Source organism: Nestor notabilis, unplaced genomic scaffold (genome assembly GCF_000696875.1).
Source record: "Nestor notabilis isolate BGI_N333 unplaced genomic scaffold, ASM69687v1 scaffold30478, whole genome shotgun sequence".
NCBI lineage: Eukaryota > Metazoa > Chordata > Aves > Psittaciformes > Psittacidae > Nestor > Nestor notabilis.
Window position 1 is genome coordinate 10,851 of NW_009940138.1, and position 25,918 is coordinate 36,768.

Below are 25,918 nucleotides of genomic sequence, written 5' to 3' on the forward strand. Positions count from 1 at the left end.
AGTGACAGATCACTATCTTCAACAATATCGCTCCAGGATTATTTTGAATCGTTATGAGTTTTAAAGAGGAAGAATAGATTTTTCTAAAAAAAAAAAATTAAATAAATCTGCTTTCATGTGAGAAGGAGTATTAAAACTTGTAAACTGTGAATTTAACTGATGCAAAATAATGCCTGCCAAGTGCACACCCATGAACAAAATGCAATCATCAAATACTCGGATGATAGAATCTAAATGCCAGCGGCACAGGTAGGCTTTTTTAAAAAACACTCCTCAACAATTACATGCCTAATTCGGATTGACTGAAAAACCTTAAGTTGCTGGCAGTCTGCTAGATTCCTGTCTTTAAGTGAATGAAAAGCTGGTGCATAGTATAACAAGGACTTTTCACAAATTCAGCTACCTGTAGATAAACACCACATTTGGTATTTATACAAATACCAGCCACGCAAAAGACTTTTTTAAAAACAGACACTGGGCAATAATTTTCCACTGTTTGGCTTATACACAGGCCTGAACTGTCTCTCCCGTTCTGTGCGAAAGACAATCAAGATCTAGAAATGTTTGCTGGAGCTGGTCAAGGTGCAGGGCTGGAAGCCCATGCAGGCCTCCAGGGTTTCTCAGTAGAAGAAGATGTACGGCATGGCTGCATCATTGTGTTGCTGCATGTAGTACACAGCACTGTCAAATGTTAATAATGGGCATTTAACAATTGGGACAGCTTGGAAAATGACCTTTCAATTTAATTAAAGCTGTAAAATGACTTCATGTTTCTGGGATTAACCTTTTTAGATGGAGATGGATGTTGCAGAAAGGGATTAGAGTACAAATGGATGGTCCCTCAATTTAGAAACTATGCAGCTGTAAAAAGATAGTTACAATTTTGAAGCATAATTGAACTGGTCAATTGTACAGTTTCTTATGCAGACTTTTAAATGATACTAAAATATTGCAGTACTTTGAGTAATTTAAAGATCTGTTCAGTGTAACATGATGTATATTTTCCAATACAAAATTGGTTACAAACATTTACTTCAAAAAACCCACCTGACTTGTTTTGAGAGTGGGTAATTTATATGTAATGGATGATAAGATCGGTTTTAACTTTCAATTAAATTCCATCAACCTTCTTGCAAACATAAGCTTGTGATTTCCACATTTCACTCCCTCACTAGCAACTGAAATGTCTCGAGTTAGAAGTATGTGTTGATTATATGTTGACCTACATTAAATACGGAGTACATAAGAAAAATCTTAACATGTTCTTTTACAGGGCACCCAACTAAAATCTTTACAAAAGATAAGATAATTACCCATTCTTCAATGTAATAGACACAGATGCCACTTTTATAAATGTACCCTTATGTTCACTTGCCAATAAAATAGTAAACAAATCCACTTTTTAAACCATTTTTTATAAATTATTAGAGTATTTTTACTGACACTCTCCAACAATATACAAAAATAATACTACAAGAGTACCAATCAGTCAGACCTACCCCTCATTTCACAGAAAAGTAGAGGTTATGGAAGGATGTTCTTGTAATCAATCATCGCTGTAGATATCTCCTGCAAACGGTAGGTGTACGTGGCTGCCTGTGACGTTGGGAAGTCGAGAGAGATCAGGCAGGTTCTGGATGCGAGACCTGAGTTCTTTGCGTACCTGGGACACTCTGGCTAGCTTGCGTTTGTACTCCTGTAATGCAGAAGAATGCAAAATGAGACTCTTTTGCTAATACCGTCCCTACTACTTACTGAACTTGATATTTTTCAGCTAAAGCATTCCTTCTGAAAGTTAGATGACTTAACATCCCTTAAGAAGTGAGAACCCAGAGAAGGAGAGGCAGAGGCATCAGCTCTAGCATTTTCTTAGCACCTGACCTTGAAAGTATAGCTGTAGAATTATTTTGCTTTGAACTGTAAGTACATAAATGCTAAACAAGGCAAACAATCGCACACAACTACATGCATTTCTCCACGCAACCAGTAGAATGGGATTATCCTTAGCAATTGTATTAATAATAATAATACATACACAGACCTTACTATCACTCACAGAAACTTTTTTTAATTGGGGACTTAGGATTTCACGTTGTTGGAATACAGGTCATACTACTCATAATTCATATATTTAATTATTATAAGGCACTTTTCACATGAAACAATATTATACAAGATAAACTATTTAAGATTGTAAATCAGTTCGCTAGAATATAGTCAGTGCTCACCTATTAAGAATCTGAGACATAATGGAGAAGAATACCAGCTTGTATAAAATGAAAAGTTATTCCAAAATGTAGGAATATGGTACAATTTACAGAAATATTGACATTTCAAAAACTTGAAAACACATTTCTTTGTGTGAAGAGAGAGAGCATTAGCAGGCAAAGAGGCACTTCATGAAAACATACTGTAATTCACAACACATCAAATGCAGATGCTTTTTAGTGCGGCTGCAGGTTTTGCTGCAGCCTCAGAATGGCTGGAAATAACAAGAAATATGTAACAACTTGGATAATCAGCCCATCGATAACCAAGATCTTATGATTATAACCACTTCTAAATAATAGTGGGGAAAAAAAAATGTACAATACCCTGTAGAAGTGCCAAAAATGAGCACTTGAAAGTTCCAGCAAGTATAAAAACACTGTGCACATGTCTATAAAAGGTAATAATCATGTTATTTACAAGGTCTAAACATAGTTTCAAACATTTCTCTATGCTGTTAATAGCATAGAGTAAAAAGGAAGGTCAATGAAAAGACCTTCTGGTAGTAGAATCCAGAACAGCAGTACAAATGTAAAATACCAGAGGCATGATCAAGATTATTGGACAAAGTCCAACACGCACAAAAACAAAGTTTGTAACTATTAGCAGTAGTGTGGCCATCTTACCAATGGCAGTAAGAGAACTACAAGGAATCTTGAATTCTTAATGAATAGGTAATGTATAGGTAAAAAATACCAATAAAATGAAATATTCTCTCTGGCGCAAGTGACTTCAGGACATGGCTGTGGAAATAAACGTCTGTATACCAATCTGTATCCTTACAGTAGTGTCCAAAGGCCACAAATATTTTACTGTTTCATATCTAATACTATAGCAGCATCCAGAGGCTTCAGTGAGTTGATTCTGTGCAAGAGTCATAGTCATTTGCCAGTAGGCAAAAAGCCAGTACAGAATACTTCTTGCCATTTTCACTATTTTAGTCCAGATTAGAAAGATACTCTCCTATTACATTAAGGCATAGATTTTAATGTAAGAGGAAATTGTTTGGTAAAATCAATTTTGCAATATACCAGACAGATTATTTTCAGAAGCAGAATGGCTAGAGAATGAGCATTGGGCAATGAGGGCTTTGGGCAAGCTTTTGGCCTCCATTCTGAAAGACGTACTGCTGTACAGAAGAGGATGAAGAGAACTAAAGCAGAATCAAAACACTCAAACGTCCCCAGACTAGTAAAAGAAATTAACTATAAAATTATTCCAGCAGCTAATTCTTGTAAATGGTGCTTGAATCAGCTGAATCCTGACTAAGTTCATTCTATCAATGAAGAATGTGACAGATAGTATCCCTTCAGAAGCTTGAAGTGTGATGCTAGGCAAATACATATAGATCACACTTAGCAGCTATATACTCTCAAGACTTCACGCCAAAACCTGAAATATACCTTAAATTAAATTGCCAGTTGCTTGGCTCCATTAAAATTCCCTTTAGCTGATAATAAATAATTTCCATAATAACATCACATTTCTGACATGCAGCATTTTCCATATAAATTTTGCCTGGGACTTGTTGCCTAGTGAATATCAGCTTGATCAATATTACTGACAGCAGGTTTCTTTTTCTCACTAAGAGGAATGCTTTTATAAATTCAGTCTCCCATTTTAACATAGTCCTCTTCCTCTCATCAGCACCTTTAACATAGTGCACACTTTCAGGGAGTCAAAACTTGTTCCTTGAGCTTTCTCAGAGTTAGAGATGTCCGAGAGAGTTTGCTCAAGGATTTTACAATAAAACTAGAGTAAATAATACAAAAAGACCCACATAAGGTTTTATAGTTCATTATATTTTAAATGCGGGATAAGCTACAGAATGCAACTTTAAAACACTTTTGGTAATCAGAAGCAAATATATGAATATCTGCAACTAGGGGTTACATGTCCATGACAATCCTCCCTCACAAGTAGAAATACTGTTTTCCATGACACTACCCAAACCATTCTAGAAATCACTGGGAATGTCCAGTTTTCATGTCTGGTAAGCAAATTCAAAAGGGGGCTGACTTTCAAGCACAGTGACTTGGCAGTTCTGAGGTAGTTGCAAGGGGGCTGCTAGTTTGATTCTATTTAAAATCACTAGTCACTTCTGAAAGGGTTTGCTTATATATTTTTAAGGCTGCTAATATAGTTCTGACATTACCTAAGTAGTCCTGGACTGTTGGAATACAAGTATCGAGTACTCATTATCAACAATACTCATTCTATGTACAGCCTTTATTATTTTATCATAATAGCACGAACATGTATCTACAACCTTTTTCCTCAGAATATGAGGCAAGAGGGTGACTTAATTAAAGCAGAGGAGCAGGAAGATATCTAGGTGTTATTTCTGATATTGCTGCTCCATTAGAAATGCTGTGTACTATACAACTGACTAACAATTTAACCATATTGTTGACACTTCTAACTGCAGAAATCCTCATGAAGGATTTCAATTTCATTTTCATTATGTTGATTTTAAGATATCCTTCAAATTACCTCTGTGTAAATGAGGCAAGATTCAAGCTATTTACTTCAAACAGTCAAGGACAGGAAGAAGTACGATGTTTTCTTTTGCTACACCAAGCATAATTTGCATTGCTTGCTACCTGTGGAGAACCTTACTCTTGGGATATATGGGCAATGTGATGTACGGAATAAAAAGCCTCTTTGATTTCTTCAGCATTCTAAGATAACACTACCTTCCAGTAATTTTTTGTACTTCTAGTCATAACAGTAGGTTTATGAGCTAATTAGAAGAACTTATTTTTCTCATTAGAAACCTGCTGATTACTACAGTTTCCATTACTTGACAGTACAGAATATGCACATTTTGTGAAAGCAATGCTAACAAAATATGTACTCGACACCTAGATTAACAGTATTTTCTACCAAGTAAGTATCAGGCAAAAAAGCCAAATAATTTTTGATTAGACACTACAACCATCATGAATAACACAAATGCAGGCAGGCAAAACAGGCTGTGCACTACAGAGAATAGTTTCCCTTTCAACTGAAATAGGCTGAAATAGATCTTAATACAGAGTTTCTGCAATTACCATAGAGCTACATCTTAAACAACTTGGAAATTCATGGATATGTTTTCCCTTTACAACATTAATATGACTTTGAACCCTCATCGGATCATTAAGGCTATGGCATGCATTAGAATACTTGGTGGCAGAAAACGTACAGCAAAGCAATGGGAAAGCTTGATTAAGTGATTTTGTCCACCATGAACTGTTACGCTCTGGTACAGACAGGAATACGATGCACATCTTCAAATCATAAATTCCTGAGTACAGCAGTAGTAAACAGGAACAAAACATTTTACCAGGACATTCCCTGATTATCAGAAATGTGAAGTCCTTCACAGTGGTCACACACGACTCCTCCCATTCCTTGAAATACAATTTCTTTGTCCAGCTCCTTCCAGCCTACACCTAGGTCTCCAATCTCATTCACACCAGTCTTGACTCCTGGCCTTCATCTCCATTCCTTGAACACTGTTCCTAGAACCAACCTCTTTGTCCAGCAAGGCTGTTCAACACCTCTCAGACTCCTGTCATGTCTGTATTCACACATGCAATACAACAGTCACAACAGTTTGGGGGGTTTTTTGCCTACCTGTTCCCATTTCCTTCCTTTCTGGCTCAATATCCAAATTTGTCCCTCTCCAGTCCTGGTCTGCACTTTGTCTATAGTTCTGGCTGTGTCAAATTTCTCCCCAGTTCTACATGCAATTTGTCCCTGTTCTCTTCCTTTGTAGTATCATCAGATCTCAATCAGATCTCGCTATCACCTCATAACAGTTTTTGCTTCCATTCTCTGATACCAAAGGAATTCCAGTTCCTCCCATTTTAGTCCTACGTGACATGATGCTTTTCTGGCCAGTCACCCCCTTTCTTCTCAGCCAGCTGATCTATTCCATTCTTTACTGTAATGTCTAGGTCTGGATCCCTTCTTTATCTTCTTTAGCCTCTGGTACCAAGTTCCACGGGAACTTGTCCAAGTTCTGCATTCAGACTCATCAGCTTCCGCCTCCTGATTGCTTAGACTTATGGGAGCCATGGACAACCCACCCATGGAAGAAGTTCTGTGCTCTAACATCAGGTGCTTGGCCCATGGTCAGCCTAGAGAACAACTGCATACATTTGCAATTGCAGAAGTCTTCTTTAGCCCAAGCTGGAAAGCTTTCTAGCAGAGAAGCTCTTCATGGAAGCTAGTAATGTTCTAAGACATCTCTGATGAGCATATTAAAAGTAAGAAAGATCATTTCCAAAGGCTTGCAATTTCATTAAATTCATGTTGGTTTTCATCAGTATATTAAAATGCATGCTCCTGACAGAAAGGATTTCCCCATTACGGAATATTTTCAGAAAGAACATGAATTACATCATCTCAAAGAAAAAGTAATTTTTAAACATTGTTTTATTATTAGAAACTTTCCTTTAGCTTTATTCTTGAAGATTGTGTTGGCAAAAAGTTGGTCAACGTGTGGGAAAGTTCAAGAAAAGAAAACAGGGACTTCTAAGCTTAATTACTAGGAGTATTACTAGCCTTACTTAGTTTATATTTACTTCCATTAAATCATAGAAGGTCCACAGTGATTAATATTAATTTATAAAATAAATTAGTACTTCAAAGATCCTGATTTAATTAGAGAATCTCTATGGGACCATGATTGCATTTAAAGGATTTCAGGATGGCAGATATGAGCAGCAGCTCAAATGATGATGCCTGCTTGGGGTTAAATTTGGTCTTCTTGTGTTTTATTATCTGATACAGCATTTTCACCTGGTTGAAAATTTAGCCACCACAATAAACTCAAAGCTATGCACTTCCAAGAGATACAAGACATTACACCAAATTCTTAAGTTTCAAATATTGGCTGACAGAATGAAGTTTTGGAAAACTTCTGATGATAAGCAATCAGGCACTTCAGAACAACATTCAGATATTCAAGTTGATACTCTATACAGACACACTTACAAGTGATAAAGCAGAACAGTTTTGAAAATAAGAAAATAAAAAATTAAATGGCTTCAGGCTTAGAGATAGCTTAAAATTTCACCTATTCACAAATGATCTGAAGGAAATTCAAAGTAAAGGATACCAGGGTTCAATTTTAAAGGAATCTATGAATGAAGCATTTTGATGGTCTATTAGGAAAAAAGCCAACTTGAGGAATGCATTTAAGAACAGTTGTGTAAAGTCTGCAGGCTCAAGTATTTACTGTACCTAACAGCTGAACTGTAAAAATTGTGTGCGTCAGGCACACATTCTTCATTTCACACAACCCTTGCCTCCAGGCCGTTACCATGGTCTCAGTTCCAACTTTAAATGTTGGAATTTAAATTCCACATGTGCAACTCATCTCTCTAAAGCTAATGCTGTGGGTATTGAACCACAAAAACGTGGACTTTGACATTTATCATTTAACACAGACAAATACACATCTGAAAGTATGAATATTCAGTAAAGCCCAGACTTCCTGAAGATGAAAAGTGAATCTGAGAATGAAAGTAGCACTGCAGTCACTAGGTAGGGGATTTATCTACACCTAGCCAAGAGACAACCGTTTCACATCCTTTTCTTTTGTCAAAGACAGCTCTACATAAAGTACAAGCAAAAGAACCAGTTTTGTCGTAGCAACGCTAAGTACTAGTAACAGTCTAATCCAAGCAATAGAGAACTTAAAGCAGGCTAATGTGTGCGGCTTTTGCAACTGCGCTGTAGAGCCACTCAGTGTTAACCTGTAAGCAAGAAAGGAAATGAATGAGAAGTGTTTGAATCAAAAGTATTTTATTCACCTGAGACTGGGTATTAGCTACATTTCAAGTGAAATAAATAAAAGTAATAGAGATGGAGGTCCTCAACTTTATGCTACAGGTGAGCCCAGGCTGTTGACCTTGTTCATTTAAGTAATCTATCAGTGCAGGTCCATCTGTGCAAAACCTGCCTTGGACATTTTGAACAAGCTCTTCAAAGTACTTTTTAAATTATTATTTATTTATTTTCCCAGTTCATAAGTGACTCCTACCCAACCTGAAGAGACAGGTGTGAAGAACAATCACCTTACAATTCCAGAACAGTCCTACCTGAAGAGCATGTGTCTATTTCTTAAAAGAAATTTTTAAGGAATGGTTCTCAAAATAAGCCAAGAAATGCCAGGGGGTCATCCAATGTGTGTACACTCTAATAAACTGTATCAGCTAGGCAGCTTCATATTACACTTGTCAACTCATTCTCACAATTTCATTAAGTAGGTTGAAACATTCATTTTAGAGACATGAATTCAAAAACAGAGGATTTAGTTACAGCTCAAAGATAAGTATGCACAAGCCTGATTGGATTTAATAGTAGTTGAATGTGCTCACTGCCACTTGAGAATTGAAACTATGGTTTACATGACTAATGAGAATGAGAAACTGTTGATATGCTGCATAGTAATTTTGTTTTTCTCTCCTTTCCTGAGTGTGAAATAGGTATTTCAAATGCAGTGTTCAGTGATGGGGATAGGAGTGTGAGAAAAGTGAAGTTGGAAAGGAAGAACTATGCAGCAGTAGATATTCTGACCAACTTCTTGAAACTGCCCCCCGTGTCCTGTAGGAATATCTCCAAAGAAAACTCTGCCATGCATGAAGCAAGCAAACAATCACAACCCTTCTACAGCCAACAATAAGGAGCAGAATCTAAATTTCCTAGCAATGCATATAGATACAAATTCTACCATTTAAAAAATAGTGTTTATCCTCAATCTTTAGTATTAAAATACGATGACGAGAAAGTTTTGCATAGGGGAAGTGATACCAATAGAGAGCACAAAGCAATTACAAGAAAAATTCATAATGTAGAAGTCTTCTAGCAAACCAATTTCAGGTAGAAATTTGGCACACTCACCCATTTTTTACATTATTTATGCAATACTGAACTGTTCAAATAACTAGTTTTATAATAAAAAAAGAGGTTGTCAAAGCAGAAATTATAAGCAACCAGAGAAGAAAGTCTAGCGATAAAAGAATATAGAGCAATAAAAGACATTTACAGTGTTTTTCCTGGTTTTCTTTATCACTATGAACTATTTTCCTTCCAAAAGCCTACAGCTTGCAATAATCCTGCAAACGCACATGCTTCTCTGATCTACTGATAAAAGAAAACATGTATCAGAGGTTAGCAATCATTTCTATCTAAAATGTCTTAGCTTTTTAAAGCATCTTTCATCCATTCAAGCCATATTTATTTCATTATAAAGGTCTTTAAAATTATTATCATGGTTTATATGTAAGTTCTAAGAGTATCTGTGGAGTTTTCTGTTTTGTAGGTCTGTATTTTTACCAAGTTATGGATGAAGTGACCTTGGGAAGATCACATCATCAGGAGAACATAGTAAATAAAAGGTTGTTAAAGTAATTCATTAGTAAGATATTTTAAAGTGAAATAATGAGTAATTCAGTAGATATGTTACAGAGGAAATAAGGTAAAAAAAATTCTTTAATTATTTCTATTTTCATCCAATTTTCAATAAATGTGTAATTCTGGAATGGAGGGGAACACAGGAATTAATCATTGTTTGCACAGTACAGCATTTTAGATATTCCTGATAAAGATCCTAAGAACTGAGATTTCTGGCTATTCAATAGGCATAATAAAGTATCTAAACACAATTACTCTTCTTCAACAGTTCCTTTATTGTATTTCCTAAACTATTTGGGTTTCCATAGTGTTGAAAAAAAGGGAATTATACAAAGTAGTAAATCATTTAAATTCTGTGTTTTGCCCTATGCTTCCTGCATGTCAGTATGCAAGTGACTTAGGTAAACTTTCACCAGGTATATTAGCCTGGGGTTTTTTCGTTTGACAGACAATCCAAGTTTCTCTCTTATTCATATAAAATCCACTCTCCTACACTTAATACTGTTTGAAATTTGTATCAAAGGTTCTAGAGAAAAACTCTGGCTCTACTTCCATTTACGCAGGCTAAAATAGGAGTCTAAGGTTTTTTAAAATTCTGCTTCTCCTTACAATACCTCAGGAAGGCAGGGAAGCATGTGATTTTTATCAGATTTGATGTCCAAATTGCAAAATAATTACATCTGTTTCATTTTGATGGTGAGCTGCTTCAAATTCCCAGAGAATTTTCTTGCTATCCAAAAGGGCTTACCATTGTGGCAAATTGAACTGAATACAAATTGCATATTCATGGCTTGCTGGGCAATTTAAGAGCTTTTAAAATACTGTCCATCTCTTTTCTACTTGTTCAGTAAACCATTAAGACTGGTCTGTCCATAAGCTCATCCTTCCAGATATCTTATAAACATGAAGTTTGAAAGAAAAAATAAGCTATGCCTAGATCTGACAACTGGGACTTTCACCAAGAGAAACAAAACCAGAGGGTCTGAATCTGCAGCTGAAGTTCAGGCAAAAACTGGTTGGCACAGCAAAGTCAGCCTGCTGGGACATGTTTTAAGATTTCTGGTCTGTTGGACATGACCAGCTGCAGGGTAGACTAAATGTTTATGATGAACAACATAAATACCCTCTAGGTATATGTTTCCAGCCTGCTATGAGGTAGAGGTCTCAAGTATTAGGCCTTGGTATGCCACTTCGCTTCCACTCTGCAGTGCAACCACCATGCAAAAGGGGAACATTTCCCCCATGCAGGATGCGAAACAGCACTAAATCCAAGGTACACTTACAGTAAATGGTTTATGACTTAACCATGACTTACACTGTAATATAAAGATTTGCACCCAAACAAGAAACCATCATAAAGAGTGGCCATGAGTCACCATGAATTTGTTTTTATTTTTTTAAAAGGGCTTGTCTTGTAAAGCAAAAGGCAACTTCTCTACTGGCACCCTAAAACCTCACCTGCAAGTGAAAAAAATCAAGCTAGCCATGCAGCACAAGCTGAAGGGGCTTAGCAGCCCAAATTAATCCCTCAGTGACTCCCAGTCGGCTCTAGCATGTTCTTGATATTAGAAGATAGCAAGAGGAACCTCCACTGAGAGAGAGAGTAACTGCTGATGATGCAGAGAGCACAACTGTTCCCCATTTCACAGCAAAAAAAAGAACAAACTACAAAACCATGCTTCTTCCACTGTTCAGGAAAAGTAACCTGCTTGTAGTTACATTATCAAGAAGAGTCAAGGAAATGGGGCCAAGTAAAACCAGCAAGAAACCTCTCCCTATCATCATTCATATGTAGGTTGAAATGTGCAGCTGTGTAGGGCATACTTCATTGCATTTCCAGATAAACTGAACTTCGGTGGAGAAAGTTCATTGTGCAACACGGCAAAGGCTGTGTGATGTAGCATAAAAGCATGGTAAGGACCCAAATGTTGGAAGGAAAGGTATTGTTAAACACATGTGTGCCATGAGAAGGTAGGCAACGCTCTTTAACAAATATGTCTGTATGCAGCAGTGTAAGAGAAAGCTTTTCTGCCATTAGACATTTTGCAGGCTGTGGAGAACATGTCTCCTGCAGAAATTGTTTTAGTGCAACTCTGGACCTCTCAGTTGTCAGAGTTGCAGTATCCCTCCCTCCCACTACAGCAGAGAGCCTGCCTGCTGTCCCTCGTAACAGTTCATCTGTGTGTTTACGCTTTTCACCAATAGCTTTGTTTTTATTGGAGCTTCAATGAAATCCAGTATTTTCCAGCAACTTTCTCCTACTAAACATGGGCACCAGCTCACACAATCAAAGGAAATGAATTTACTCTAAATCTTAAATCACATAATAAAATTATTATTTCTTAAATTAACAAATACATATATAAATGCTAAATCTTCATCAATTATGCTGTAAAATGTAAATCTGGAGTTTGTGCTCAGCTTTTTATAACTGAAGATAGCTAAAGCCTAGATCATACATCTCGGTCTTTATTACTTTTGGTATTTTTAAGAGTAGCTTCTGCAAACTCTCTTTCTCTTTTATTTATTACCTAAGTGGATGTTAGCCATTCAGACAAAGAATACTTACAGTAGCTCCAAAACTGCAGTTCAAATGATCAAGATTATTCCACAGCCCACATACAGATTTATCCTCAGAATTACAGAGTGGTTGAGGCTGGAAGTAACCACTGAGGGTCATCTAGTCCAACCTCCCTGCTCAAACACCTAGAGCACACTGCTCAGGATTGCGTCCAGAAGGCTTTTGAATATCTCCAGGGAAGGAGACTCCACAACCTCCCTGGGCAACCTATTCCAATGCTCAGTCACCCCCACAGTAAAGTTCTTCCTCAAAGAAGCTTATGAGTTATTGCTTACTGTTTAACAGAAACATAAAGTTAAAACCTACAGATGCTACTGAGTGTATACAGTATTTCTGATGACGCTGCATGAAAAGAACATTTATTTTCCACTGACTACAGTGGCTGCTATCCAGCATGGCTTCAAGGACATGAATAGAATACATGAGTCAGCACAGTGATAGCAAGCTGCTTTACTTTGAACCGTAAGATTTGGGGGTGTAAAAAACACGCTAATAATAATATTTTGTTTTGCATATACATCAAACCAAGAATTTTCAACTACCTGTCTTGCAAGCAGTTGCATGATCCTTTGGAGCCCAATCTTAGTAACACAATTAGCCCAGTAATAAAGCAACACCCCTCTATGACTCAAGGATTAGCACTAAGTGTAACAGCTTTACCAGAGTGTAGGTTGGGAATAAGGGAGTATCTCAGTGTTCCACAAAACTGGCCTGGATTCTTCTTTCCACATAATGCAGAAGGAACTAATCAGCCAGGAGGTAAAAATAGAACCTTCAAGGTGCTTCTTTCTAGAAACGCTGAGAACATGGGTACAAGATGGTTGCAGAAGAAACAGGCCATTACATTTTCAATGGCATTAGGATGACTTTGGCTTACAGGCATTGCAGGTGGAGAATGCATTGACAATCCATATAAATTACAGGCAAGAAGCTAGCCAGGAAACCTAACAGAATAGTGGTTTAAAGACTACCTTCTGTAAGAGAGCCTAGTCATGTTATACTTCTTGCTGCTATGTTCTCAGACAGCATTGTTGCACAAGAAGAAATGCAGAAAATCAGGAATTGTTAGTTTTTGAGAGGAACATGTTGTCTGAAAAAGTTCACACAAGTTCCGCAGAACCAAACCTTCGCATAATGACTGTACTTTCTGCTAGGGTTTGTGCCTGCATCACTGTTTGTGCTTTATTCCACAACCTCAATATAAAAAGGCTTTGAGATAACATGGCTGAGCAAGAACACTTGATTTCTTCCACAGATAAGAATATTGTAAATAAGGATTTTCAACTCCTACACCTTCAGATAATGCCAAAGCTAAGCACAGTAATTGTGTTATTGCCAGAAGAGCAAATTAATAGGTACACACATAGACAAAATCGAATTCTCTCTACAGAGGTTGCATCTAATATCATCCTACACCAAATGATGGGTTTCTCTACTGGAAATGGCACTCAATTCACTACATGACCTGTGACAGCAGCACAAGAAATGCCTGGCTTTCAAAACAGCATGCTAAATTGTTTTGCTAAACAGTCAGTCTCTGCAATACTAATTACAGTGGTGCAGCTTCTAGATCTAAATTGTTTGAATCCAAAGGTTGTTTAACAGACCACTGGTTTAAAAAACAAGAGCAGCAATAAAAAAATCACCAGCAACCAAAAAAAAAGTTTCCCTAGGGCAGAAGGCAGAAAATGGGGAAAGAGGAAAACATGATTTACTGGTATCCATACAGTACATGCCACTTATGTTAATTATTATGGAATCATAGATGAGTGAAAGACTGAAAAAGATATGGCTGGAAGCTACCAATCAAATACCAGTTAAACTAAACTCCTGGTTTTTTCTGGATGCTAAACAATTATCAGGATCTGACAGGCTAAATACTCCAGAATAAAGTTAGTAAAATGATGGCATAGTTTGCTCAAAATATGCTAACCTTATAAATGAGCCACCACCTTCTGACCACAGTTTGCTATGGATGATAGATGTCAATTATATTCATCAGAAAACAGGTAACTTTAAATGGGAGATTTAATCATGCTTCTAGAACACATCTAGAAAGTAAGCAGGTTTCACCCTGATATTCTGACGTCTCAAGCACCAAAATAGCACCAGATTCAGGTTCACTTTGTGCCTTGATGTGTAAGATAACAGAAACAAGGTGAAGGAAGGGAAAGAAAGAGGATACTCTATACAAATGCAACATGCTCAGTGTTTTCTTAGTGACCATGGTTTGAGGAGAAAGCAGAGTAAGTGATAGCGCAGAGAAGAAGAAATAAACTGATGGGCGAGATTACAAATACTGAATTGGGATGTGACGCAGGAAATGACTGATTTCCCATGTACTGCCCTTGCAGAATCACTCCTCCTAGGCTGGTAGTTACTAGCAACCTAGAAATAAACTGCATTAAAACTGTGCATTTGAAACATTGCCAAATGTAACACTTGGGGGAGTTTCACCGTCTGCTCAGTCTTCTGCCTTCTACCATCTTCACAATCATAGGGTTCACATTTATTGATACCATGACAGCTGAACTTTGTTTTTAAAGAAGTTATATAAGGAGCTCAGCACTCCACATAAAAATCAAGAACTTTTTCACAGGCACAACTCTGCAAACAATGTTGTCCCTCTACCTCCTTTGCTGTCTGGTGAATGCAGTATTTGCAATGAAGTAAAATGAACCTTATCTGAATGCTACTGACTAAAGAGAACCAAAGGATGAAAAGAAATACATAATTAGGAATGGAAAGGGGTAATAAGAACCTAACATTTGAGGAACTAGAGAAAAATATGCATCTACTTGACCACTAGGACCACAATCAGATGTAAATCTTGCATCTCCAGACTTCTTCACAGTTTTAACTTTTAACATGTTTGTTAATGTGCTATTTTCAGATGTAACCTCAAAAATCTTTTGAATGGTGGAACTCAAATATCAAATGCTTGTCTCCAACTTTCAATTCTGTGTGTTTCAAAATTTTACTCTCTTGCAGTGTAGTAACTAACAGTCACTACACATTTCCTACCCCAAAACTCTGCATGCAGCAGAGCTTTAAAACCACTGCACGCGCTGACTGTGAAACTGAATCTCCACATCTGGTTTACAGGAAGTCAAAATGGAGCAGCATACAAAAATCTGGTTTGGATGAGTGGGAAGGAGGAAAAAAACCCAAAACCAAACACAGAAAAAAACCCAAACCACAGAGTGAAACATTTAACTTGCAGGAAGATTGAAGGCTTAATTTTACAGTGATTTCTATTAGTTAACAATGGCCTACACTCAAAGACGCGCAGAATAGTTTCCAATACTTCATGAGTTGTGCTAAATCACAAAGTAGTTAATAATAGTCCAACCCTCTGGTGCACATCTATTGTCACTTCCACAATTATTTAATAAAGCATGTGGCATACTTCCTACTTCTCAGCTCCTGCCCTTGCCCCCACCAACAAATGATGTATGCGCTGTAGCAAAGAAAACCGACTATGGAGAGAGAACTGATAGCTCTTGCACTAAGAAACCAGCCTGATTCAGGAAGATAAGGCTGTGGTCAAATAATACTGTTAGCAGCAATTTTCCTCAGAGTCCTTATCTTGTCCACTAACAAAAAAGTAAAACACATTTGTCTCTTACGTTCTCTAAATTTTCTGCCTAAAACATCACAGTACATTCCTCTCCTGCCTATACCTCTGGAAGATATCATTCTCATGGTCCTAAAAAATGTTTTCTGTTGTTTTGGGTTTTCTTTAAATTGGTAGTGTAAAAGTGGAAGAACAAGTAACTAAAGTTCCTTTTTGACACTTAAGACAACAGTGTTCCAGATAGCCCCATTTAAATGTGTACCATCCCACTTCAAATACTGAAGCTCTTCATTTTGAAAAAAGTTATGACAGCAGATTTTTCTTCTTTTTTTTGATGGAGCAGTGTAGTTTCACAGATGATGAAAATTAAACAGAAAGGTGCCCTTGTGAATAACAAACAAGAATGTAATCTCACAGTGATTCATTCAAGAAAATAAAGCAGCTAATTATATTGGAGAGAACACCTCAAAACATTGGCTTTTCTGACTAATACTTTCAGGGAAATACTGTTTCAATCCTATTATCACATGCAAATATTTTGCACCCTCCTATTATTCAAGATGAGGCAGCACAGTGGTAAAAGGATGTTCAGTGAACAGTGATGCTATTTGATTCTTGTAAAGAAATGGCTAAACATCCCAGCTCCATCCCAGTTAGTCTTATTCTCCATCCCCCAGGAACTCCCACCCAGTCTGCCACCTCCATCTCTCCCCTCACCATCCCAATACTCCTCGATGTCTTCTACGCTGCTCAGCTATTAATGTGGCAAAGATTAGTGGAGGTTATGGCTGGTTCCATGCTACACAGGCTGACTTAATAAGCAGGCCGAAGGGAGAAGAACTACTGTAACATTCACTTGGGCCTCTCTTCTATCCACTCAGTCACAAAACCAATTTTATCAGAATTTTAAGGAACTGAATTATTAAGATTGTTTCCCTGATAAATGAAGTAAGAATTGACAGACTAACAGCATGACTGCAACAGTCAAGTCTCCCAGGAAATCAGAATAGCACAATACCTATAAGCCTTCAGTAACAGCAATTCACTACTCCCTCTTCCACCAATCACTGCCAGCAATAGCTGAGAAGTGTTAGAAAAATGTTCTGCCCTCTCTAATCAAGTCAACTTAATGCACTTTTTATCTCAGAGACGTATCTTCATACTATATTAGCAGAATGAGATTCCAAGACAAGTTTATTTACAAGATGTATACACCATCCTGAGTTTTTAACCTGCATTCTATTTCTCCTTATTTCCATAATTGTAAGTCCAAAGCATTCCAGGTTTTGGCAGTGGAAAAACTTTACTAACTCCAAAGTAGACTAATCCAGTATTCTTCTACTTCCAGCAGAACTGAAAAACACTACAACTGAATGCAGCTGTAAATGTACTCTGGCCATTCCTTTGGTCTAGAATTAAAGGCAAGTGTAAGGATCATTTTACACCCATATCAGGTGATGGTGAGCACTCCTGTGACAAAGAATTTACATTTATCCCCAGCTAAGAAACTAATTCTTGGCAAGCACAACAGATGTGGAATACATTGTTTTCTCAACGCTGCTGAAATACCTCTCCCAATTGCTCACTTGCTGTTCCATTACACCTTCCCAGAAAACCGCTAATGCCTATGGCTTCAAGAGACAGTCAATAACAAGAGCTAGTGTTTTCACATTGTCCTCAACCATGCTTTAATTCATAGGTTCCAAGTTGTTCTCCCCCTGCAGACACCTGCACTATACACCACTCTGAAATTAAGTGCTAGAAAAAACTAACAGTCTTTGTGTGTCTATAAACGTGTACAAGATCATAAATCTCAGCTTCCAATTCCAATCAATGCAAGAATAAAGACTTGTACCAGGTAGTTGCAGCAAAGTGCAAAAGCCCAACAGTTCTCTTCCTCCCATTACCCCCTTAATGTTCTGAGTACACACACAGTGTGTTTGTGCACATGTATTTCAGTACGGAGGTAAGCCTTCTAGCTCGGCTTCTCCAGGGAAAAAGGCTATCATTAGTCTTGGAAATTAATTTTCATAACCAGGCCAGTATTAACTAAACTAGAGCTGCTACTACCTGAAAGGAAACTCTATTTCACCTGCATGCTTTAACAGAAAGATACAACAAATGTTAAGAACCGCATTTTTCAGGAACAGCCCAGCTAAGAGAAGCATTATTTTCCCTAAAAGTTTTCATCTTTCCTCAGCTGGGGCTCTTGGCCACCTGCTCCATGAAGTGGCCTACTATTCTTTGAACTGCTTTTAAGAACCAGGAGTATCTGATGTTATCAACTGTGTGAATTTAATTTTTTGAAGTTAATTCCCCAGGTTTTCTATACTTAAGACACTGGCGTGTGGCACTTTTCATCTACAAAATTCAGTTGAGTCCTACTGAACAGTATTTCTGCCCTCCACATTTAGCCTTAGTTGAAGAGATATGAAACCTACTAACTTCCATGATCTGCTACTTACATGATTAACAGAGCTTACTTAACAAGGGCACACTGGAGAGCTACTGGTTAAACAAAAAGACATCACTACCATGATGTGTTAAAACTACCTGTTGAATCGTGTTTTTCTATTTACTTGTACCTTTATTAAGAAATGCAGATAGAGAATTTATAATTAATGGAAAAGCCAAAGGTATCCTTCAGATCATCAATATCTATGTGAAAAAAGCAAGTTATGTCTGAAATGGTCACAATAAACTTTGTGACTGACTTAGTTTTACCACTACATAAGAACACCATGAATTTAAACTAGGGAAACAAAGTAATTTTGGTGCCTGATTAAAGAAGCTCAACTATGAACTCATTCATTTGATTTTGGATGAACTCAGAATTTTGCTTTGACAACAGAATTATTAAAACTGAAAACCACTCTTATTTCAATCATGAGAGATTCACATGAATTCTTCAATGTTGTTCTATTTCCAGTGATTTATTTTTTTTTACCTGTAACTGAGGGACTTAGCAATAGATGAAATTCATCTATTCATGTATTTCAAGCTCTCCATGTCAAAAAAACCCCAAACCAACATGGAAAGCGCACTGTCCTTACACACCACAAAATGTTGACGTATTCTAAACCAAGAGTATTTCACCCTAAATACATTTTTTAAAAGAATGCAAACTGGTGTTGTCATAAAACCATCACTTAGACTTACTAATCTAGTTAGCGCCAGGTAAAATTTCTTCCAGCAAGAACTTTACTGGAAGTAAAACACAACTAGTAACAAAAAGGTACTTTATTATTTCGTTAACAGGCTCTGAAAATATTTGCCACCTCAGACTACCACAGAACCTGATGAATTTTTTTCCTATGCATATGTGAGGACAGAGGTAAATAGGAGCACTCTGCCCAAGATCTGCCATAATTGCACTGGATGCAAATTTTCTTTAAATGCTGTCTCATAAAAACCTAGTTTTCCTCCACTTGTAGACTGTTTCCTTGCTGTGCACATTCAAATTCCTCAAAAAGTTATCAGCCCTGTCCACAAATGCATGACTGCTACCATATTCTATACCAGATTTCATGCAAATCACTTTTCTGTCTAACACTATGCTGGTTCTAAGTGGAGACATCAAAAGTATGTAATCAAAATACAGCTGTTTCAGCAAAACTGAGAGAAAAAGTGAGCTGATATTCTAGCCATTTCTCTTCTTTCTTCTGTCAGAGATTCCTAGAAGTACTTCGGATCAGCCCTTCCACCCAACCAGCCAAATTATGATCAGAAATGAAGAAATAATATCTAACTACCAGTATAGGCAATAGTAAAGGGTAACTTGAGTGTCGTGCTGCCTTTTAACTTGGGGCTTGTTAGACCAAAAAAATTTTAAGGATTATAGATCCTGATGATGGCAGAAAAGTTTTCCAAGCGTAAATTTTGGTTATCAGCCTAACAACGCAGGGTTTAATTTGGGTACAGATTAAAGAGAACACTAAGGAGCACAGCATCTGAGTTGAACACAATTATCTTTTAATACACCTGGGCTTATTTTCCTGCTAAAGGAAACTACCAGAAGACATTAGCTAAAGCAACAGATTTCTAATCAGTTTGTTTGTGCAGGTCACTTCAAATTGTGGAGCAAAGCTTTGCAATAGCTTCCCTTCCTTTTTCCTTTCCATCGATGACATTGTTTCTTTTCTGAAACTAGTATATGTTTCCTTTGTAACTCTCAAAACCGTGTGTGAAAACCCAGTGATAAGTCTGTGTAGTTACTACCTGTCATTCCAATGTAATCTTACATTTCTATTTAGAGTTTACAGCTGTTTTGACAAATAACAATTCCAAAAGCAAGTTTCTAGTCGTGGGAGGGATACAAGCAGGGTTTACAGTTTTGCTGACTTTGTATTCACAATACAGATTTTAAAAGTATGTCCTTAAAATTTAATAGGTCTAGCGACACAAACATCAAAATTTTTAAAAGTCTAAATAGCAACATTACTGTGGGAAATCAAAGCTTGTAGAAAAGGTGTAGCCTTAACTTGAAAAGCATTGCTACTACTGACATAAAAATGTGCTGCAGTTTCAGTATTTTTTTGTTGCAACTGTTTTTTTCCCCTTCCAACAAACATCTGATCAAAGGGAACATCTGCTGCAGAAAGCAAAGTCTCCTGCCAATCTCCAGCTGACCTTCAAAAACTTAAAAAGCTCTAGATAAAGCACTGATTGTTTTCCATTTCCCATCATCTCAGATGTTTGCGCAAAAAATGAATCCATTACATACCTGCAAAACTTGCTCTTCTGAGGATGACACAAATAGATCCATTTGTTTTGGTTAACAGTATGAAGTTTTTGGCCTGCAACAGCCACGAATATTCTGTTTAAAAGTCTCACAAACAACAGCAAGTCCTACCTAGAGAAGACCAGCATCTTCTCTCAGTATTTTTATAAGAAGGAATTAAAAAGGTACCTCAAGGGTTATTAAAGTACCCTGTATCTTGTACTTCCCTCCCTCCCCCTTCTCAAATAGAAAGTAATGAGTAAGCTGCAGTGTGAAGGTTAAAAAACAAATAACCACCCTTCACAAATAAGTGTACAATCAGTAAAAGGTTTTACAAATTCAGAATACTAACATTTTTATTACCCTGTATCAAAGCCAGAGCATCTTCAATGTGACAAATGATGCTTTAAAATGTGACGAACTGAAGCAAAAGGTTATCCTTCTTTTATAAGGATGAGCAAAGTAGAACCTCACTAATATGTTAGAAAAGCCAGGATTTATACTCAAGTGTCTGGTAATTCAATTTAGAAAGGGTAAGTCCTCGAGTGTTTCTGTTGTTCTGAATGACAACAGAATTCTGAAGTCTGATACTCTTTCAGGTACGAACTGAGGAACTGTACTATGGCCCCATGGCAGCTGAGGCTGCAGTTGTTAAACCACAATTAAAAAAAAGGATATTTACTGCTCAAGTACAGAGAGGTCATAAACGTTGAAAGGAATGGGGCAAATAAGCAGTATTGCCATAAAATGGGTGCAGCACAAAGGAATAAAATGCATTGACCACTTGACTTTGCTGTGTTTGAGGTAAGGGCTGCTGTTCTCCACTTGAGTCCACCAAATTACTTCTACAAAACTTGACCTTTACAACTGTATCTGCCCCAACTGAAAAAAAAAACAAACCAAACCCAAAACTGCTCACGGAACCAAAAGAACCATTTAAAAGAAAGGTTAGCAACCTGTACGCATGCTTACCAAGCCTACTTCTATTGCAGATAAAAGATGCAACCTGCATCTCATTTTAATCATGCTCTCACATCCTTTAACTTCTAACCTAATAAACCTTAAGGAGGTAAGTATTGCAGTGATTGCTTTATTGTCCCTATCATCTGCAGATAGATAATCCAAACTACTGACCTTACTGATGTTTTGATGGTTTGGGCTTTTTTTCGTGGGGGTTATGTTTTGAAGGTTTTTGGTTTTGGTTTTTTTTTGGTGGGGGTTATGTTTTGAGGGGTTTGTTTGGGGGGTTTGTGTGTATATGTGTTTTTCTAAAGAGACAGAAATACCCCAGTGACTATATTCACTAAAGGACCTGCACTGTGCAACTTGACTTTAAGATGAATAGGGAATTTTCACTACACAAAGCATCTCAAATAGTCATTCAAAGCCAACCCATGAGCAAAGGCTTTGACCCAATCTACACAAATCTAAGCGCAGAGGCCCGTTTCTGAATCATGCTCCATTTCATACAGGGTAGGATGGGAAGAACTAGAATGAAGAGAATTCACCCATTAGAGAACTTAGCCTACACTGCCCTCCTGATGGTTGAGTGACATACACTTCTCCAAAAAAAGCAGAAGTTACTTGCAATTGGCCCACAAAAGAAAGGAAATAATTCTGGCAAAGCCTCTCCTCCCTTTTTTATTATCAAGGGATCCAAAGTTACGCTCCCATCAGTCCAAGAATATCTGTACCAATTCAAACACCTCTTTTAGTAGAGGACATATGCTCCCTGAATTGGAAGCACTGTCAAACCAGCTTTGACTTTTGAAGCTCTAATACTAATATTGAACAGAAATTAATGTGAATGTTCATAACACCAAGAGACCATACAACATGGCCTGTTTGGTATCCCTGCTTACAGAGAGTCTTTTGCTGCCAAGCATGTATCAGGAGATCTTAAATACTTAAAACAGTCCCTAACAGTACACATGAATTTTATTTCCCACTAGCTAGTATTTCCCAGCTACCAGTTCTGTAATCACTGCACTCTTAGCAGCAGACAAAGCATAGCTCAGTTCTAACTCAAGATTAATTTGAGTTACTGTGGTGCTGCCATATATAGGGAGTTTTAAATCACCTAAAGTGCTGCAAACTCTGCCCCGTAGCAAAAAGCAGTATAGAATTCATGCTACAAATCACCTTCCTCAACTTTAACCAAAGATCAGCAAAATACTTTAGCTGCTCAGCTGCAAGGTTACAAAGACATGAGTCCCAATTATTTTAAGTGGACTTGAAAAAGTACAAGGCATGACTGAATCTATTACTCTAGGCTCATCTGGCACTGAAAGAAAAAAGCTGGCATACAAAGCTAAGTGTAAGGGATTTAAAGGAAAAAAACAGCAAGAAAGGCACTACACCCTGTGACAATATGAAGGCCATGGTGGGGGGAAACAACAGGTAATAGTATCAATCCAGTCTTGCACCAAGAAACAAAATCCAAACACGAGAGGCCTGTCATAGCACTGCCATCCCCAAATTCTTTGCTTAACATTTTTGTCTGCGTTTGAAACCATTAACCTGGAACAGGGGAAAAAAAAACCAAAATAGAAGCCTTTGACTCCAGAGCTACAGACTAGGATGACTAACTGCTTGCTGTTTACCCATAAAATTCCATGACAAAATTAAACCCTTTAGGAAGACAAGTCAAGCTATACTGAGCTATAAAGCTCAATTACGAAATAGAAGTGCACGGAACATAATATTCTCTCAACATGCTAAGAAACCACAATTATAACCAGATGTGAGAGTGTAAGGATATGAATATCGTTTATACAGCTGTAGAAAATCAGGAATGCAAGACAGCAACATCAATAGAAGTGTCTTAATTAAATGCAAGCTGCTGAAACACAGCAGGCCTCCCAGAGTAGCATTTCCTTCATAAAAATTTAGATTTACTAACACGATGCTCACCAATTTGAAGTGGTAAGTTGATAGAAGCACTATGCAAGAAACTGGGTCATCCAGTATACGCTAAGTGTAACGATGCTAATTTTTCCGCAACATCAAAATGGAGGTGAGAAGAGGCCGTCTTGTTTTTCTACAGGCCATGTGATCCCCTGCCCACACTCATTAATAAGTCATTTATGATTTCAAACTATCAAAGCTTTTATTTGAAATTTAGTATGTCTATTTACTCTGTTATCAGTGAGACTGTAGAAGAGCCAAAAGCAAAGCAACAGGAAAAAACAGTAAATCAAGTACTTTTGTTATTCATGTCATCCCTGTATTTTTAAGGCTATGTTAATTCTAGAATGTCTACAGACAGTATCAAAAGATGAGCACACCTGGATATTCATTTATGTATTCCTAATTCTCTGTTCCTCCATAACAAGAAGGTCCTTTCATTAGCCTTCAGCAAGATCAACAGATCAACATTTCTGTTCAAAAACTAGGGGGCAGGCAGGTGAAGGATGACACAAGAAGGAAGCACAAGTGAAAGAGCCAGCCAAAGCAGTAGAAAACAGGATATTAGTCCTCAGTGTTTTGAGAAAAAGATGGTTCCTACAAAAATCTTTCTGCAAAAATTTCCATTTTCTCCAATAGAATGACATCTGCCTATAAATTCCATACAAGTTTTGAAATAAAGCTAGAGTACAGTGAGCCTTAAATATTTATACTACTTTAAAACTTAAAGTGAAGGGAAAATACTCTTTAGGACAATCCTAAAATTGAGGAGGGCTCTAAACAGGCATAAGAGCAATTAAAAAATACATTTTCCCTGTTACCTACTTAAAATGTAAAATAGATGTGCATTAATAAAGTGAAAGTTCGTTATTGTGCTTGTGAAGGACAACTTCTACATCCATCACTTCTCACTTCTGACATTCACGTAAACCCAATAGCTAGAGTGTAAGTTACAAAGTGAAAGTCTGAAAACATCGTGTTTTCACAGCTCTTTCCTTTTGGTAATGGCAGCTTCAATGCAAGTGACAGCCAAACTTCTGCATTTGGAATTTCAAATGATCTAACTGAAAGGACTTGAGTTTTAGGAACAACTATGTGAAAGTTTCAATCTTCAAGAAAAAGAAAGGGAATGACACTGGATAAACACTTATCCATCTTGGGCATGAACTCAGTAACGTTTGTGAGAATATATATGAAAATAGCAGAGGTTTGGTATGAGTAGTTAAGAGAATTCCTCCTGTTTGTTTTCAAAAACAACAGACAATACAAGATTTTGATTCTTAAATTTATTTTTAGCAGGATGTGTGTACTAATGGATGGTGACATCATTAGAAGATAGGTCCATGTCCACCACCTGCAACAGAAGCTAGACAGATGTTAAAGAAAACAATTTAAGAGTTAAAGATGACACTACTTACCCAGAGCAGACTTAAGTCACCTACTAAGCAGTACAGTTAGTTTTTGATGCAGACATAATAGCTCACATTTATCTGTTTTCAACATTTTCTGTCAAGATTTAACGCATACATTACCTTGATTTTGATTGGAATCATTCACTTCTGTTTAGAAACAACTGTTAGAGAAACGTATTAAAAAAATACTCACGGAAAGATTGGTTATTCAAAGTTACTTACCCGTACATTTTTTCTGCAGAAGATAAAAGATCTGCAAATTTAGGTCTAAAGCTCCCATCTTAAGTTTAAAGTTAGCAAGAATTCTCTGGGAATTCAAATTCTAATATTGTTAAACCAGATCAACAGCAGGTAACATTTCTAGGTTCTGCTAAGAATATAACCACTTGTTTCTTACCATACCTGGGTATTTGACAAATAGGTAGGATCTCAGCAATGGACTTACACATTAGCAATATTAATTCAGAAAGAAATGAAGACTTGATACAACCCAGAAACCATTTTATACTAAATCTAAAATGTCAATTGCCAGAAGTCTAACAAATGAAACAAGCTTTTCTACAACAAATTAATTTCACCAGAAATTAAACTTCTAACAGCAAAACCTACGGAGAGACAGTTCAGGAAACAGAGTCTCAAAGAATTAGGTGACAGGCCCTTTCCCAGTGCTACTTTAAATAAAATGCCAAGAAGCAAGGTGCAATCTGAGGTATGGTATTTTCTAAGACTGTAAAAAGAGTCCTTGCTTCAGAAAATGAATAGATCTGGCTACAGGTATTTTTTATTTACATCAGAAGATGCAATCAGAAGCAATTTCTTAAACATAATAAAGCAAACTAAGTCAGCTGGCCCTACAGACAGTATCATGAAGACATCCCAATCTTACACTTCAAAACTTTGGAATGTTTATCAGCCTCAACTTCCCAAACCAAAAGGAACTTCTGCTAGTGAGCATAAAGTCACTTATCTTAACACAAATTTAGAAACTTAATTTTAAGGTTCTTGTTCTTTCTTGGTTCATAGTTCCTTATTAGTACCCTGGG

At 37.1% G+C, this 25,918-nt stretch overlaps 1 protein-coding gene across 1 annotated transcript in view; it reads right to left on the minus strand.

Annotated features, from left to right (window-relative positions):
• Positions 1-1,546: 1,546 nt before the first annotated feature.
• RPRD1A (regulation of nuclear pre-mRNA domain containing 1A) overlaps positions 1,547-25,918 on the minus strand; it is a 39,234-nt gene continuing 14,862 nt past the window's right edge. Inside the window, exon 8 of the mRNA XM_010020215.1 lies at positions 1,547-1,696. Coding sequence (XP_010018517.1) covers positions 1,547-1,696 — 150 coding nt within the window. The remainder of the gene's footprint in view (positions 1,697-25,918) is intronic.